Here is a 17237-nt window from a genome sequence, read left to right as displayed (position 1 = left end):
TTAAAATACATTTTTAAAAATTATTTTTTTTAAGGAATAAAAAATCTAGATAAAAAAACAGCTAAATTTCAAACTTCAAACAAATACATCATCGACATGGGCAATAAAAAGAAAGAAACATTCTGAAGGAATTAAATTGAATTGAGATTTTTTTCTTTCTTTTATGTCTTCTTTTTTTTGTTATTTTGGTTTTTTATTAATTTTTTCCTTCTTTTTTGCGTCTTTTCTATTTTTTCTTATTTTCCTTCCTTAATATGTTTTCTCCTTCTTTTTTGTGTCTTTTCTTTTTTTTCTTATTTTCCTTCTTTAATATGTTTTTTCTTCTTTTTTGTGTCTTTTTTTTTTTCTTATTTTCCTTCTTTAATATGTTTTTTCCTTCTTTTTTGTGTTTTTCTTTTTTTTTCTTATTTTCCTTCTTTAATATTTTTTTCCTTCTTTTTTGTGTCTTTTCTTTTTTTTCTTATTTTCCTTCTTTAATATTTTTTTCCTTCTTTTTTGTGTCTTTTCTTTTTTTTCTTATTTTCCTTCTTTAATATTTTTTTCCTTCTTTTTTGTGTCTTTTCTTTTTTTTCTTATTTTCCTTCTTTAATATGTTTTTTCCTTCTTTTTTGCGTCTTTTCTTTTTTTTATTATTTTCCTTCATTAATATGTTTTTTCCTTCTTTTTTGCGTCTTTTCTTTTTTTTTATTATTTTCCTTCTTTAATATGTTTTTTCCTTCTTTTTTGCGTCTTTTCTTTTTTTTATTATTTTCCTTCTTTAATATGTTTTTTCTTCTTTTTTGTGTCTTTTCTTTTTTTTCTTATTTTCCTTCCTTAATATGTTTTCTCCTTCTTTTTTGTGTTTTTCTTTTTTTTCTTATTTTCCTTCTTTAATATTTTTTTCCTCCTTTTTTGTGTCTTTTCTTTTTTTCTTATTTTCCTTCTTTAATATTTTTTTCCTTCTTTTTTGTGTCTTTTCTTTTTTTTCTTATTTTCCTTCTTTAATATTTTTTTCCTTCTTTTTTGTGTCTTTTCTTTTTTTTCTTATTTTCCTTCTTTAATATTTTTTTCCTTCTTTTTTGTGTCTTTTCTTTTTTTTCTTATTTTCCTTCTTTAATATTTTTTTCCTTCTTTTTTGTATCTTTTCTTTTTTTTCATATTTTCCTTCTTTAATATGTTTTTTCCTTCTTTTTTGTGTCTTTTCTTTTTTTTCTTATTTTCCTTCTTTAATATGTTTTCTCCTTCTTTTTTGTGTCTTTTCTTTTTTTTCTTATTTTCCTTCTTTAATATGTTTTTTCTTCTTTTTTGTGTCTTTTCTTTTTTTTCTTATTTTCCTTTAATATTTTTTTCCTTCTTTTTTGTGTCTTTTCTTTTTTTTATTATTTTCCTTCTTTAATATTTTTTTCTTTCTTTTTTGTGCCTTTTCTTTTTTTTATTATTTTCCTTCTTTAATATGTTTTTTCTTCTTTTTTGTGTCTTTTCTTTTTTTTCTTATTTTCCTTCTTTAATATGTTTTTTCCTTCTTTTTTGTGTCTTTTCTTTTTTTTCTTATTTTCCTTCTTTAATATGTTTTTTCCTTCTTTTTTGCGTCTTTTCTTTTTTTTCTTATTTTCCTTTTTTAATATGTTTTTTCCTTCTTTTTTGTGTCTTTTCTTTTTTTTATTATTTTCCTTCTTTAATGTTTTTTCCTCTTTTTGGGGTCTTTTCTTTTTTTTCTTATTTTCCTTCTTTTTTGTGTCTTTTCTTTTTTTTATTATTTTCCTTCATTAATATGTTTTTTCCTTCTTTTTTGCGTCTTTTCTTTTTTTTTATTATTTTCCTTCTTTAATATGTTTTTTCCTTCTTTTTTGCGTCTTTTCTTTTTTTTATTATTTTCCTTCTTTAATATGTTTTTTCTTCTTTTTTGTGTCTTTTCTTTTTTTCTTATTTTCCTTCCTTAATATGTTTTCTCCTTCTTTTTTGTGTTTTTCTTTTTTTTCTTATTTTCCTTCTTTAATATTTTTTTCCTCCTTTTTTGTGTCTTTTCTTTTTTTTCTTATTTTCCTTCTTTAATATGTTTTTTCCTTCTTTTTTGTGTCTTTTCTTTTTTTTTATTATTTTCCTTCTTTAATATGTTTTTTCCTTCTTTTTTGCGTCTTTTCTTTTTTTAATTATTTTCCTTCTTTAATATGTTTTTTCCTTCTTTTTTGCGTCTTTTCTTTTTTTTCTTATTTTCCTTCTTTAATATGTTTTTTCTTCTTTTTTGTGTCTTTTCTTTTTTTTTCTTATTTTCCTTCTTTAATATGTTTTTTTCCTCCTTTTTTGTGTCTTTTCTTTTTTTTCTTATTTTCCTTCTTTAATATTTTTTTCCTTCTTTTTTGTGTCTTTTCTTTTTTTTATTATTTTCCTTCTTTAATATTTTTTTCTTTCTTTTTTGTGCCTTTTCTTTTTTTTATTATTTTCCTTCTTTAATATGTTTTTTCTTCTTTTTTGTGTCTTTTCTTTTTTTTCTTATTTTCCTTCTTTAATATGTTTTTTCCTTCTTTTTTGCATCTTTTCTTTTTTTTCTTATTTTCCTTCTTTAATGTTTTTTCCTTCTTTTTTGTTTTTTTTCTTATTTTCCTTTTTTAATATGTTTTTTCCTTCTTTTTTGTCTTTTCTTTTTTTTATTATTTTCCTTCTTTAATGTTTTTTCCTTTTTTTTGGGTCTTTTCTTTTTTTTCTTATTTTCCTTCTTTAATGTTTTTTCCTTCTTTTTTGTTTTTTTTCTTATTTTCCTTCTTTAATATTTTTTTCCTTCTTTTTTGCGTCTTTTCTTTTTTTTCTTATTTTCCTTCTTTAATATGTTTTTTCTTCTTTTTTGTGTCTTTTCTTTTTTTTTCTTATTTTCCTTCTTTAATATGTTTTTTTCCTCCTTTTTTGTGTCTTTTCTTTTTTTTCTTATTTTCCTTCTTTAATATTTTTTTCCTTCTTTTTTGTATCTTTTCTTTTTTTTCATATTTTCCTTCTTTAATATGTTTTTTCCTTCTTTTTTGTGTCTTTTCTTTTTTTTCTTATTTTCCTTCTTTAATATGTTTTCTCCTTCTTTTTTGTGTCTTTTCTTTTTTTTCTTATTTTCCTTCTTTAATATGTTTTTTCTTCTTTTTTGTGTCTTTTCTTTTTTTTCTTATTTTCCTTTAATATTTTTTTCCTTCTTTTTTGTGTCTTTTCTTTTTTTTATTATTTTCCTTCTTTAATATTTTTTTCTTTCTTTTTTGTGCCTTTTCTTTTTTTTATTATTTTCCTTCTTTAATATGTTTTTTCTTCTTTTTTGTGTCTTTTCTTTTTTTTCTTATTTTCCTTCTTTAATATGTTTTTTCCTTCTTTTTTGCATCTTTTCTTTTTTTTCTTATTTTCCTTCTTTAATGTTTTTTCCTTCTTTTTTGTTTTTTTTCTTATTTTCCTTTTTTAATATGTTTTTTCCTTCTTTTTTGTGTCTTTTCTTTTTTTTCTTATTTTCCTTCTTTAATATTTTTTTCCTTCTTTTTTGTGTCTTTTCTTTTTTTTCTTATTTTCCTTCTTTAATATTTTTTTCCTTCTTTTTTGTGTCTTTTCTTTTTTTTCTTATTTTCCTTCTTTAATATTTTTTTCCTTCTTTTTTGTATCTTTTCTTTTTTTTCATATTTTCCTTCTTTAATATGTTTTTTCCTTCTTTTTTGTGTCTTTTCTTTTTTTTCTTATTTTCCTTCTTTAATATGTTTTCTCCTTCTTTTTTGTGTCTTTTCTTTTTTTTCTTATTTTCCTTCTTTAATATGTTTTTTCTTCTTTTTTGTGTCTTTTCTTTTTTTTCTTATTTTCCTTTAATATTTTTTTCCTTCTTTTTTGTGTCTTTTCTTTTTTTTATTATTTTCCTTCTTTAATATTTTTTTCTTTCTTTTTTGTGCCTTTTCTTTTTTTTATTATTTTCCTTCTTTAATATGTTTTTTCTTCTTTTTTGTGTCTTTTCTTTTTTTTCTTATTTTCCTTCTTTAATATGTTTTTTCCTTCTTTTTTGCATCTTTTCTTTTTTTTCTTATTTTCCTTCTTTAATGTTTTTTCCTTCTTTTTTGTTTTTTTTCTTATTTTCCTTTTTTAATATGTTTTTTCCTTCTTTTTTGTGTCTTTTCTTTTTTTCTTATTTTCCTTCCTTAATATGTTTTCTCCTTCTTTTTTGTGTTTTTCTTTTTTTTCTTATTTTCCTTCTTTAATATGTTTTTTCCTTCTTTTTTGCGTCTTTTCTTTTTTTTATTATTTTCCTTCTTTAATGTTTTTTCCTTCTTTAATATGTTTTTTCCTTCTTTTTTGCGTCTTTTCTTTTTTTTATTATTTTCCTTCTTTAATATGTTTTTTCTTCTTTTTTGTGTCTTTTCTTTTTTTTCTTATTTTCCTTCTTTAATATTTTTTTCCTTCTTTTTTGTGTCTTTTCTTTTTTTTCTTATTTTCCTTCTTTAATATGTTTTTTCCTTCTTTTTTGTGTCTTTTCTTTTTTTTTATTATTTTCCTTCTTTAATATGTTTTTTCCTTCTTTTTTGCGTCTTTTCTTTTTTTAATTATTTTCCTTCTTTAATATGTTTTTTCCTTCTTTTTTGCGTCTTTTCTTTTTTTTCTTATTTTCCTTCTTTAATATGTTTTTTCTTCTTTTTTGTGTCTTTTCTTTTTTTTTCTTATTTTCCTTCTTTAATATGTTTTTTTCCTCCTTTTTTGTGTCTTTTCTTTTTTTTCTTATTTTCCTTCTTTAATATTTTTTTCCTTCTTTTTTGTGTCTTTTCTTTTTTTTATTATTTTCCTTCTTTAATATTTTTTTCTTTCTTTTTTGTGCCTTTTCTTTTTTTTATTATTTTCCTTCTTTAATATGTTTTTTCTTCTTTTTTGTGTCTTTTCTTTTTTTTCTTATTTTCCTTCTTTAATATGTTTTTTCCTTCTTTTTTGCATCTTTTCTTTTTTTTCTTATTTTCCTTCTTTAATGTTTTTTCCTTCTTTTTTGTTTTTTTTCTTATTTTCCTTTTTTAATATGTTTTTTCCTTCTTTTTTGTCTTTTCTTTTTTTTATTATTTTCCTTCTTTAATGTTTTTTCCTTTTTTTTGGGTCTTTTCTTTTTTTTCTTATTTTCCTTCTTTAATGTTTTTTCCTTCTTTTTTGTTTTTTTTCTTATTTTCCTTCTTTAATATTTTTTTCCTTCTTTTTTGCGTCTTTTCTTTTTTTTCTTATTTTCCTTCTTTAATATGTTTTTTCTTCTTTTTTGTGTCTTTTCTTTTTTTTTCTTATTTTCCTTCTTTAATATGTTTTTTTCCTCCTTTTTTGTGTCTTTTCTTTTTTTTCTTATTTTCCTTCTTTAATATTTTTTTCCTTCTTTTTTGTGTCTTTTCTTTTTTTTATTATTTTCCTTCTTTAATATTTTTTTCTTTCTTTTTTGTGCCTTTTCTTTTTTTTATTATTTTCCTTCTTTAATATGTTTTTTCTTCTTTTTTGTGTCTTTTCTTTTTTTTCTTATTTTCCTTCTTTAATATGTTTTTTCCTTCTTTTTTGCATCTTTTCTTTTTTTTCTTATTTTCCTTCTTTAATGTTTTTTCCTTCTTTTTTGTTTTTTTCTTATTTTCCTTTTTTAATATGTTTTTTCCTTCTTTTTTGTCTTTTCTTTTTTTTATTATTTTCCTTCTTTAATGTTTTTTCCTTTTTTTTGGGTCTTTTCTTTTTTTTCTTATTTTCCTTCTTTAATGTTTTTTCCTTCTTTTTTGTTTTTTTTCTTATTTTCCTTCTTTAATATTTTTTTCCTTCTTTTTTGTGTCTTTTCTTTTTTTTCTTATTTTCCTTCTTTAATATGTTTTTTCTTCTTTTTTGTGTCTTTTCTTTTTTTTCTTATTTTCCTTTTTTAATATGTTTTTTCCTTCTTTTTTGTGTCTTTTCTTTTTTTTCTTATTTTCCTTCCTTAATATGTTTTCTCCTTCTTTTTTGTGTTTTTCTTTTTTTTCTTATTTTCCTTTTTTAATATGTTTTTTCCTTCTTTTTTGTGTCTTTTCTTTTTTTTATTATTTTCCTTCTTTAATGTTTTTTCCTCTTTTTGGGGTCTTTTCTTTTTTTTCTTATTTTCCTTCTTTTTTGTGTCTTTTCTTTTTTTCTTATTTTCCTTCTTTTTTTTCTTTCTAAATAAAGAACATTTTTTATTTCAAGAAAAGATATCTTTATTCACAAAAACAACTAATAATAAGTACCCGAAAACCTTCAAATATGAGTGCAAAATATTATGCACATCTTAATATAAATAAATAACAGTCATTATACGGTATAATCATGAAAAAAATTACGACTGAGAGGTAACCATTTCAAACCATTGCATCAACGCGTCGCTTAACACACCTGGCAACGAATTAATATCCCTTAAAACAATATAGAAGGGAAATGGAAATTCGTCCATGTAATTACAGAAGCCTAATAGTTTTCCGTCTTTAGAAAAAGTGGTACTTCGTATATCCAATATGGAACTCTTATTTTCTGGACTGTCTATAATGACAAACACTGTAAAGATATCAGAGAGCTTGGTGCGTCTCACTGCTTGACAGACGTAATTTTCTCCCTCCGAAAACACCCCTCGGCCGTCGCTCACAATTAGCAACAATTTAGCATTAGGAATTGATGCTCTCACATTGTTTTCCTCGAACATCTCCGTAACAAAATCCATAAGTTTCCCAATATAAGTCTTTTGCTGTCCGAATTGGAAGCTTTGCAACAACTGCATCCCACTCATATCCGTGAAGGGATCGCTCAATTTATGGAGTATTTCGATGTTTTCTCCGAAACTTACCACAGCTAATTGCCCGCTTTCAAGCAAGGATAGAGCCTTCGATATCAAAGCAACACTCTCAAATGCCAACTCCTTTGAATGATTATCTGCCATGCTAGAAGAATCATCAATTGCCAGGACTATTTGATACTCTCGTTTTGAAGGTTTGGTACGCCGCAGCCATATTTTATCCTTCCTGAATTGAGACGCAATGTACGGGATAATTTTACGCATATTTATTCTCCTGCCCGTGCGGTAATCTCCTTTCAAATGGCTAGCTTGAGTGGGTTCCAGTACAAGGCGAAGTTGTTCTGATAAATCTTGTGCTAAATTTGAAGTAACAGAGGAAATTTTTTGCCATGTTTGCTCTGCTTCTGCGGATGTAGGGCGCGATTTCCAAGAAGATAGTTCGTGTTTCACTTGATTTCGGACAGCATTTATTTGCTCTTGATTTAACTTTGTGCTTGCATTGTCTTGGAGAAGGTGAAATTGGGTGTAGTGCTGGGAATCGGCAGGACGGGAAACCGTTGAAGTTTTTATTGTGTCGCCTTCGATTTCAGTGTCTTGGATTTCCTCAAGTATTTCACCTAAAATGCAAGTATTCAAACTCAAAATTAGAAAAAAAAATTATGTTCATACCTGCTGAATGTTGGTTTGAGTGTTTAGATTTATCCTTGTTACCATCTTGTTTAACTGATTTTTGATTTTGAGTATCAAGATCATTTATATCCATTTCTTCTTCTTCCTCTGCAGGTATATTTGAAGAAGTTTCTTCGTCTTCCTTAGTTTTCTCATCGTTTTCAACGTTTTCTTCATGAGCAATTTTCTTTCTCTGTTCTTCTGCCTGCTCTTTAGTGGCGACGTCCAAAATCTATAATACGACTGGTAAGATGGGTAAAATAAGATTTTTAAGGTAAGTGTACCTGAGTGGTTGGTTCTTCAGTGGCCTCTTTAATATGCTCATACATGTCCGCTTTTTGCTTCTCAGAGTCTTGTTGTTGTTCAGAAGATGCGCTTTCATGGGCCTCCATAGCTTTCAATTTTTTCTGCACTGGTTGATTTATATCCCCTAAAAATTAATAATAATCTACTATAGGACGTCTGTCGAACATCTAAATTCTATTTAAAAATTCTCTTACCTAAACTGCGCTTTAAATCAGACTCCCCTGGTCGTTCTTTCCTTTTCTTCTCATTCTCTTGGTTTTCGCTGGAGCTTTGTAGATCCTGAGATACGTTTGCCTGTACAGAATGTCCGGACACATTTTCTTCCATTTGCGACTGTCCAACTCCCTCTTTGTCTGGTTTATCTTCTTCCATGATTTCCTCGAGGGCTTGTTCTGATTTCAGGTTCTCACTTTGCGTAGCTTGGGTCTACATGAAAACATTTAATCAAGAAAAAAAAACATTACTGGCTATTACTTATTTTACCTTGTCAGCTGCATCAGCCTCATTCACTTCCATAGCTTCCACGTTTTCCTGGTTAGATTGAGTTTGATCCAAAGCACTTTCGTCTTTGTCAGAATCGCCCACGGTATCTTCCTTATCATTTTCTTTTTGAGGAATGACCGGTTCTTCCGTATTGTCTTGTCCAGAATTTTCTTCTTCATTTTTGTCATCGTTCTCACCTTCACTTTTTTCGACATCTTTACCTATTGTGACTTCTTCGTCATCACTGCTAAAGCATTTTTCTTCATCGTGTTGCTGTTCCTTCGGAATTTCGGGTTGTTCAAGTTCGGATTCAGAAATGTTGTGCTCTTTCATCTCATCGATGTCGAAGGGATTATTTTCTGGTTGCTCCTCATTTTTTTCTTCGCCTAGGAAATAACATTCGAATTTTTGTAAATACATAATGATGCACTTGCCTTCATCTAGATGAAAATCATCAGGTAGATCCATGGGTTCCGGTTCCGGTGGCTCAGGTTGATTGCCATGATAAGGATCGATTTGTTCGTCATCAAAGTCTGACTCATTTATCTCGTTAATTTCTGGTTTATTTTGTTCAGAGTTATCCTTTTGGCTTTGAGAAAGGTCATCGTTTTTCGATTTTTTTGTAGAGTCGTCTCTGGCCTCCATTTGGTCTTCACCATCTCTTTCTCCGCCAGTTCCTTCTTCCTTCGTTTGATCATTTTCTTTGAAAATAATATTAATTTCAAGAAAACGAAATATCTCAAATATACACAAGTAGTACCTTCTTGATCTTCTTTTTCATCTTTGTCGTCCCCCCAAATTTCTTGATCTAATTCGTCAGCTCCTTTTTCAGTTTCGCCTGCTTGTTCTTCTACGTCGGAATCGTCGCTCTGCTCCTCATCGTCCTCACCGGCAGACTTCTTGTCCTAACCATCATAAAATAAAGAATACAATCGGATGAGGAAAAAGATAGATGATGGGACAACGTAATTTGCTGACACAAAGTAGGTATGTGCATATAGAAAAAAATTCCAATGTAGGTTCCATATTAAAATTTTTCTGGATCATTTACTAGAGAAAACTTTTTGGGTTATTAATACGGAAACTTACCTGTAATTTACTGTCGAAATCCTCACTCATTTCAATACCATTATCCTCCTCTTTGCAGTCCGAATCTTCATTCTTCTTCTCTTGTCCAGCCGGCTGTGTGTCATCTAGTTGATCTTCTGACTCGATTTTATCCGATACGTTTCGCTCCCCTTGCCCTTCACCCAAGCCCAAACCTTCCGAAGGATTACCTTGTTTATCCAATTCATCTGACAGCTCAGGAGGAATGCAAAATCCCTTAAAAATTTGTAAGTATAGTGCTTCGCTTCACCCTCAAAAAATCTTTACCTTTGAAGCAAGGTCAATAAAAATATTAAGCAAAATTGAAGTCAATTTACAAGTAGTCCTGTAGGCGGCGACTTGCTGAGTAATAAAGTACTCGGATAAGTGCAATACTTGGTCGAATAACGGCAGACATTGAGCAGTGAGACTTCGCTCTTCCTCATTTGGGTAATTTGAACCTTCCAAAAGAGTCTCCAAAACAAGTTCTGTGTTATTTAATACATTGCTGGCTTCAAAATTTGATAAATCCGCTTGCAAATTGCCGCTGAGAAGGACTTTTAAATGATCGTCTTGAAGAGGAGTTTCCTCTGAGGGATCAATTTCAGAACTCTGCTTAGAGGAAGGTGCCAATCCTCGGTATTTCTTGTAGATGTTTTGAATTACTATCAGCAAAGATTTGGTAAATTTATCTAATAAATTCTCATAGTTGACATGAGGAGCTGACTCAACTTGGATATGAGAATATTCATTAACTAGTGACCTAATAGAGGTGGCCAACCAATTTAAGCTTTGTGATACTTTTATTGGTTGAAATTGCTGTTGCAAAGTATCAATTAATGTAGCTAATTTTTGAAAGTCCTCAAAAAAACAGTCTTTAACCGCAAAAGGAATAAACCCAGTTTTCTTATACTGAATTTTTTGAGTGTGACTTTGAAGTTTTCCAAGCAAAGATTCTACATTATCGATTAACTTCTTAGTTTTCTTCCAATGCTCATCTTCTTTTCTTTTCATTACACTCTTGTCCGATTCGAGCAAAGGAATTTCAAGGTAACTATTATCAACCAAAGTTGCGTCGTCAGGGCAAGAATTTAGGATAATTTGCACTTGACTTAAGACGACCGAAGTTGAGCTTAGAACTTTTTTAATATTCAATAGTGCTTCAGCAGAGATGAAAAATTCGTTTTCACAGGTTTCGCGCATTACTTTAGCCTTTCTGCGCAGCTTATAGTGAAGTCTTGTAGCCTTGATTAAATTTCTCTTCTGATCTTGGCAAATGCACAGTAGATGGGCCGCAAAGCCTCTACATCTCTCAACGTTCTGCACCCCAAAATCTTGGGAAGGAGTTATGAGGGCTGTCTCCAGAATATCGTATCTCAGCAAGGATCGGTAGTAATACAATTCACATGAGTCCCAGATGATAAGAATTTTGTCGTCAATGCGATGAAGGCCGAAAGAGCCGAAACTAGCAGTCAAATTTATAGGCTGCATTCTAAAGTCTTCAGCGAGGTTCTTTAATCTACGGTCCATGATTCCCGTTCTGAAGGAAACTCCACTTTTCGATAGGGCTTGGAACAGGTCGGCCAACGCTCTGTGTTTCTGGTTGAGTATGTTTTTGGCTTGAGATCTTTGCTTTTCCTTGGGAAGAGTCGTATCTAACTAAAGGTAAAATCAAAGTAACAACTTTCTAAAATCTATTGTATATACATAGAGGATTGTCCAAATTCTTTACTTTTTGTGTAAATTTTGGAAAAAAAAACAATCATATCGACATTTGGCAGTATTTTATGATACAAAATGCATTTTAAAAACTTTACACCATTTTTAGACTATACTTGAGTCCAAAAATTAAAACTTACTTCAAGTTTATTTAGGTAAGAGCTAGTCTCAATTATGTCAGTTGCAAACGCGTCTAATGACTTCACCAAATTAGGATAGTCTGTCCCCATAATTGTTTCCTTGCAAAGTTTTCGGGCTTTAGACATATACGGCGAGTCTTTGACCGATGCTTTCACTATATACGTGTCGGCGTCGAGTGTATAATGGTGGGCTTTTGGATTTTGCCTTTGAGGACGATCCCAAATTCCCACACTCTCCATTACGTTGTCCGATCCCTGACCGTTTAAATGTGGCACCACTGGTTGTAGCAGGAGTGCCTAAGAATTTATTCCAATAGTTATTTAAGCATTAATATATCAATAATTAGCCACGCACTCTGTATTCTCTAACAAATTTATGCAACGCTTTGTGAGTTTTTTCGACAGTATCCTTCACAGACCAATAATTAACATCCTTCCATCTAGCAATTTTCACATAATCCTTTAACTTTCTTTCAATTGGAGAGCGTAAATCCTTAATTTTGTTGCCGATAACGGAGGAGAACTGATTGAAATAATTGTAAATATTCCAGAGTATGTTAGTGAAGGATTCGGTTTGTGGTGTTTTGGGTAATATAATTGCATAGCAGTGAAAATCCATGAGCAATTCCAGACGACCTTGGAATTCTACCAACGGGGATTTTGTGATGAACTTTTGTAAGGTATCGACTAAGTCACTTTCAGAGATTTGAGCCTCAGAGGTGTATTGCTTTAGAATGTTGTAAATTTTTAACCACCAATTATTTAATGGTTTAGTTAGGCTGGAAAAGAAAAAATAAATTTATGTCCAAGTTAAATGCATTTAAAAATAGTTTTTAGATTTTACAGTAGATATTTATTATTTTTATCATAGTCTGGTAATATTGTTTTTTTACTGTGCGTAACGACGGCCGCGAAGTAGCATTAGGGACTTTTGTGACAACTTAGCAAAAGAACTTTGCTACATTGCCACTCGTGACATATTTATTTTAAAAAATTTAAGTTTGACTTACTCCGTATAGGTAGTATTAAGCAACTCTTTCCATTGATTCAGCTCCATTTTTCTCCACTCAATAATCTTTTCCACCAGCTCCGGAATTTCGTTTATAAGGCTAACACCACTATGCGCGACTTGTTCCCATTCGTGGCATTTACTGAGCAAAATGTCTAGGCCCGTTAAATACCGTGAAATTGGGCTTCTAATATCGAAATTTAATACTCTTTCGATCACCGTCAAAATCTGTAGAAAAAGAACCGAATTGCAGTAATACTATAAAAACTTTAAACGCACCAGACATCGTCAGACTAAACAAAGTAGAAAGTTTAGATACTAGTAATTACTCACCGATTTTAACGTAGGCTGATCAGGCCATTCCTGCAGAAGCTTCCTAATTTTGTTCCCCAAATTATCCAACACGGGTAAACACGTTTTAACTTCCCCAATATCCGGGTTTTTGTAAAAACCTTTAGTTTGTTTCTTGCTTATTCTTGGTGATGAAAACTCCGTGACTGAAACCCCCCCCCCCAAAAAAAAAACATGAGTTGAAAACATATAGTTTTCAAATATTTTTACTCACCTGAATCATTACACCCGTACTTCATTGAAACTTCTAATAAAACGGACAAACTTGCGCACAATTCCGAATCCAATTTATATTGGAAATAGTGCGGATGACCTTCTATTATCTGTCGTACAAGTTTGTACTTTTCCATTAAGGGACTAACGTAATCAACCTGAATATTCTTATTAACTTCCGGAGAGAGCCATTCGGTCCTAGTGAAGTTTCTGTAAAGTTTCGAATGCAGCTCTATGACGAATTTTAGATCGTTTTCTGTAATTTGAGAAACCGACGAAGTTTCGTGTTGTTGTGTGGGGATTGTAGAATCTGCAAACTGTTTTTCTTGAAAGTCGGCGAAATCTAGAACATGGTAATTGGGGAAAAGTTCGTTAAGGTCGTCTTCTATTTGTTCCTCTTCCGGCTTTTCATCGCATTTTGTCCTTAAATTATATATTCCTTAGGTAAGATATTAATATTACTGTATAGTACTAGACTTTTACCTTGTTTTATATAAGTTTTCAGCCTCTGTATTTTCCTTCTCCTTGGCTCGTTCCTGTTCATTCCACAAGTTAATGAAAGCATCTACTAACTTATTGAAATTTTCAAGAGAAGCTTCATCCAATCTTTGAGTCCCCTTGGCCTCCACAATACATTGATTAAAACTTTCTTGTATTTCGCATTTCAACAACCTAAAAGCGACGCTTGAAATTAGCATCACGTACGGGAACAAGGAAAAATACCAACCTCACGTCTGCGTCGTTTTTAATGTAAGACGCTTGTTCCGGGCGTAAAACATAACTAGAAAATGGACCATTCCTTTGTGCGGTATAATGGTCTACGAGAATATTAAGACTGGGAACGTCTTTACTTAACGAGGGTAATGCAACTAGTCTTAATAATTCAGTCTCCAGGTCAAATTTAAACTTCGCTTCGTACTCTACTTTTATGAGCTCTCTTTTGATCCAGAAAAGTTTCAATTTGAAGCCATAAATGAATTGGCAAATATTGGCTAACAGCGGCTCGACAATATCCGGGTATGAGCCTCGGTATTGTTGCCAGTCTTGGAAGATTTTATCGTAATTCGTTATGCTCGTTTGGAATATGTCTATAAAGCGTTGGATTTTGTCCCTTATTGAGTCACTGTAGGTAGATTTAATGTCATTTAATAAACCAGTGCAGGTGTTGATGTCTTCAAGTATTGAAGTTTTGAAAACATTACTAGAGGCGTATTTTATTTGCTAAAAAAACGTTAATACAAATTCAAAAAAACAAAAAACTTATAAAATACCTGCACAACATAACTGTAAGCATACGTCTTCACACCAGCATTAGTGTTGTCCCCATATTTATCCACTTTTAACTTCAAATTTGTAATTAGCTCAAGGATTACGTTATAATAAGGATGGCGACACCCCTCCTCTTTGCTGAAGACGCTACTTTGCAATTCAAAGCTCTTCTGCATTTGTTCGAACATGCTCACAACTGACACTAAGTGATTCTTTTTCATTGCTTTCTTAGCTAATGGATCAATTCGAGGCAGCAGAGAGTTTAAGTACAACTCTGCAAAGCCCAAATTCAAATGAATGTCTGCTAAACAAGACAAAAGAAAGTCTCTATTCTCAAGAGACCTGAAATATTTAATTAATTTCTGATACTGAGCTTCAATATTTGCCACAAGTGCATGGAGGACCGAGTTACTAATTTGATTTGAAATTGAGGAGTTTAGCGCCGATTGAATGCGGTCAAGGAAGGTTTTTACGTTAAAATCTAAAATTTCCTTTTGAACAGACCTAAAAGGCGCAATGATCACTTTGTATTGTTTTCATTTTCTACTTGCAATACTTACACAAAATCAAACTTATCTTCACACAGGGCGTGTATATTGTCCCACAAAAGCGCCCTTAAATAATGGCGTTGACTGTGGACATCCATGTAATTTCCCAATACTACGCTTTTGTCGTCCAAACTAACCACTAATGGAACCATAGCTTTCAAATAGAGTGGCTCAGCTCCAGCAATTGACACGCCCATATCGCCATTATCAATTCCATGTATAAATTTGTGTGGGCACGTAGATGGTGAATTTCCAGCTGCCCAATAAAATCCTTTTTTTATTTCATGAAGCAGTCTCGCATCCCCAGTTTCCTTGTACGCCATTAAAACGCCGTTGAAGTCCACATTTAACAGAATGTGGCGATTTATATTGGACAGATTACCGAAAGTTTTGGATTTAATAGTTTTAATTATTCCCATCACTAGCATTTGCATCAGGAAGTCTACCAGAGGTAGTACTTGAGTTATCTGCTCTTTCAATATTTGACCGTTTTTTTTAACAGAAACGTTTTGCAATTCTGAAAGTTCATCTTTTGTATCTTTGCCCGAATGTAGATGTAATTTTAGGTTTATAAGTGATTGTCTGTATTCAGGGCTTGATTTAAATAAGGCTACAATTTCCTGAAGGTTATTTTTTGGACTAAACAAATCGTAGGATTGGATTAAGTCTAATACTACAAGTTGGGTCTCTGAGGTGTAGAAATCTGGGACTTCGTTAAGTTTCTTATAATTACTGGCCAATTTAAAGGTAATCGAAAACTCTTCTTCGATTTTTTTGTTAATATTATCTAGAATTGTTCGCAGAGTCTTCGGGATCTGAAAAGAGAGTGGTATATTTTTATATTTCCGCTACGAAAATTGCAAACGAACAATTAACTTGAGAAGTTTGCAATTATTCGAAAATCAAAGCCTTTTTGCAAGGAGCCATGAGTTTGTGATTAAACATGGGGATCTTGAAATTCCAACGGTTCAGAGAATTTGCAACAATTTTACTAACTTAGACATTTTGTAATGACGAACATTCATGCATTAGTAGGGGTAATAATTGGTTATCTTATGGCGAATCACCGTGCACATACACAAACGACACTTACCCGAACCCCATAAAGTTTGGCCACCCTTTCAACGGAATGCTTATAGAACCATTTATAGTACAACGTCAATAAATCCATCCGCCCTTCCAACGCAGATGGACCTTTCAGCTGTTGCTGTGGCATGCGAACGCAAGTCAGATAACCATGAAGAGCCAGACGCCAACTTAGCAATTCTAGAAGTTCAAAAACTTTCTTTCCAAAATCAGTACTATCTGTTGCAAAGTATGACACCATTTTTTTCATGAATCTAAAATGGTTCGTGCGAAGGTCTAAGTAGTTCTCGCATATCGGATTGTTGACCGACTTCGGTACTTCTTTGTTTCTAACCGCTAACAGATAGTTGTATAGAGAGTTGTTTGGAGATAATTTGTGTTGTAAGCTGTCGGTGAAGGTGAATACCTCGAGTTGTAAGGCGTAGTTAATTGCGTTACAGGTGCAGTCATTAACGCAGCTATCGTTAATCCATCTATCGTCGTGAGGCAGATTTGGATCTTTGCACACAAACATTGAAACCACTTTATTGAACCTCTCTATGGCTCCTAGCCACTGGGGTTGATTGATTGCTGAACGAAGATATGACACCCCATAATCGAGATCTTTTTTCGAAGTTAATGTGAAGCTAATAGACAATAGGTTTGCCAGCATGTACAGGTTTGACTTCTCGACAAACTCATTTTGAATTTTAATGCTTTCAATGTCGCTCCAAATAGACACATCTTTCTTGCCCTTCTTTGAGTCTACTTTACCCATCCGGTTTACAAACTTCCGGACATTTTCTTGTGCTGTGTTTGAAACATCTTGAACCACGTCCTCAAAAACTTTTATTGCTTTGACATAAAGCGACGCCTGGTGCTTGACCTTTTCCAAATTTGACCATCTTTCCAGGCAGTTGGTATTCAACGTAACATTACTGCAGAATAAATCGGCGTCGCACTCCAATGTATCTAGACATCTTCGAATGTTAGATTGCATGACCTCTAGAACGTTGTTGCAGTTAAACTCGCAAGGATTTCTCGTTTTACAATAAATTTCAATGCAGGCGCTAGAAAACGCTTGGAAAATATCGATGCCATGGCGCATTTGTTGGGAAATTAATGCGGAACATTGTATTATGTCGATAATCTTGGGTTTCTCACTCAGAATCAGGTTTGAGATGAATTCATGGACTTTTAGCAGAGTTTTAATAAGTTTTGGATTCGATAATCCTTTTAAGTCTATCAAACTCAGAAGATCGAAATTATTTGCGGTGGCTAGTTCTGAGTCGTTCAGCATGTAAATTTCCACACCCCTATTCCTCATGGCTCTGCAAAAATATTTTATTATTAATATTAAGTTATCGTTCCTGGCAAAGAGAGTTCTCACCGTGATATTTCTCCATTTTTTGGATCCATAGTTAAAAATATTCGGAAGTCTTTATGCGGCTCTACCACAAACATTTTGCCGTTTTCGTCTACTCCTCTTTCTGATACCGTTAAAACGCCGTTCGGTTCCAAAAGTCCATTTAGTCGATCCAAAACGGCAGCACTGCATAAATTTACGTTATCCACTACGAGCCAGGATCCTTCTTGCAGACACTAAAAGGAATTTCGGATATTACGATATACTTTTTATTAATAATAAATACAAT

The 17237-nt window shown here is 31.3% G+C and overlaps 1 protein-coding gene across 3 annotated transcripts in view; it reads right to left on the bottom strand.

Moving 5' to 3' along the window:
* Positions 1-6130: 6130 nt before the first annotated feature.
* LOC136339095 (midasin) overlaps positions 6131-17237 on the bottom strand; it is a 57998-nt gene continuing 46891 nt past the window's right edge. For all 3 annotated transcript variants that reach the window (XM_066282068.1, XM_066282066.1, XM_066282067.1), the window contains exons 22-41: positions 16973-17184; positions 15611-16913; positions 14530-15332; positions 13972-14473; positions 13428-13921; positions 13184-13372; positions 12702-13123; positions 12470-12633; positions 12138-12364; positions 11483-11906; positions 11128-11424; positions 9557-10927; positions 9272-9505; positions 8943-9087; positions 8617-8883; positions 8183-8568; positions 7894-8125; positions 7678-7823; positions 7394-7625; positions 6131-7341 (exon numbers count right to left, since the gene is read on the bottom strand). In XM_066282068.1, the coding sequence (XP_066138165.1) occupies positions 6275-7341; positions 7394-7625; positions 7678-7823; positions 7894-8125; positions 8183-8568; positions 8617-8883; positions 8943-9087; positions 9272-9505; positions 9557-10927; positions 11128-11424; positions 11483-11906; positions 12138-12364; positions 12470-12633; positions 12702-13123; positions 13184-13372; positions 13428-13921; positions 13972-14473; positions 14530-15332; positions 15611-16913; positions 16973-17184 (9117 nt within the window). In that variant the 3' untranslated portion in view covers positions 6131-6274. The remainder of the gene's footprint in view (positions 7342-7393; positions 7626-7677; positions 7824-7893; positions 8126-8182; positions 8569-8616; positions 8884-8942; positions 9088-9271; positions 9506-9556; positions 10928-11127; positions 11425-11482; positions 11907-12137; positions 12365-12469; positions 12634-12701; positions 13124-13183; positions 13373-13427; positions 13922-13971; positions 14474-14529; positions 15333-15610; positions 16914-16972; positions 17185-17237) is intronic.

Source organism: Euwallacea fornicatus, chromosome 5 (genome assembly GCF_040115645.1).
Source record: "Euwallacea fornicatus isolate EFF26 chromosome 5, ASM4011564v1, whole genome shotgun sequence".
Lineage (NCBI taxonomy): Eukaryota > Metazoa > Arthropoda > Insecta > Coleoptera > Curculionidae > Euwallacea > Euwallacea fornicatus.
The sequence above is the reverse complement of the archived record's forward strand: the minus strand, read 5'-3'. Positions and strand labels throughout refer to the sequence as shown.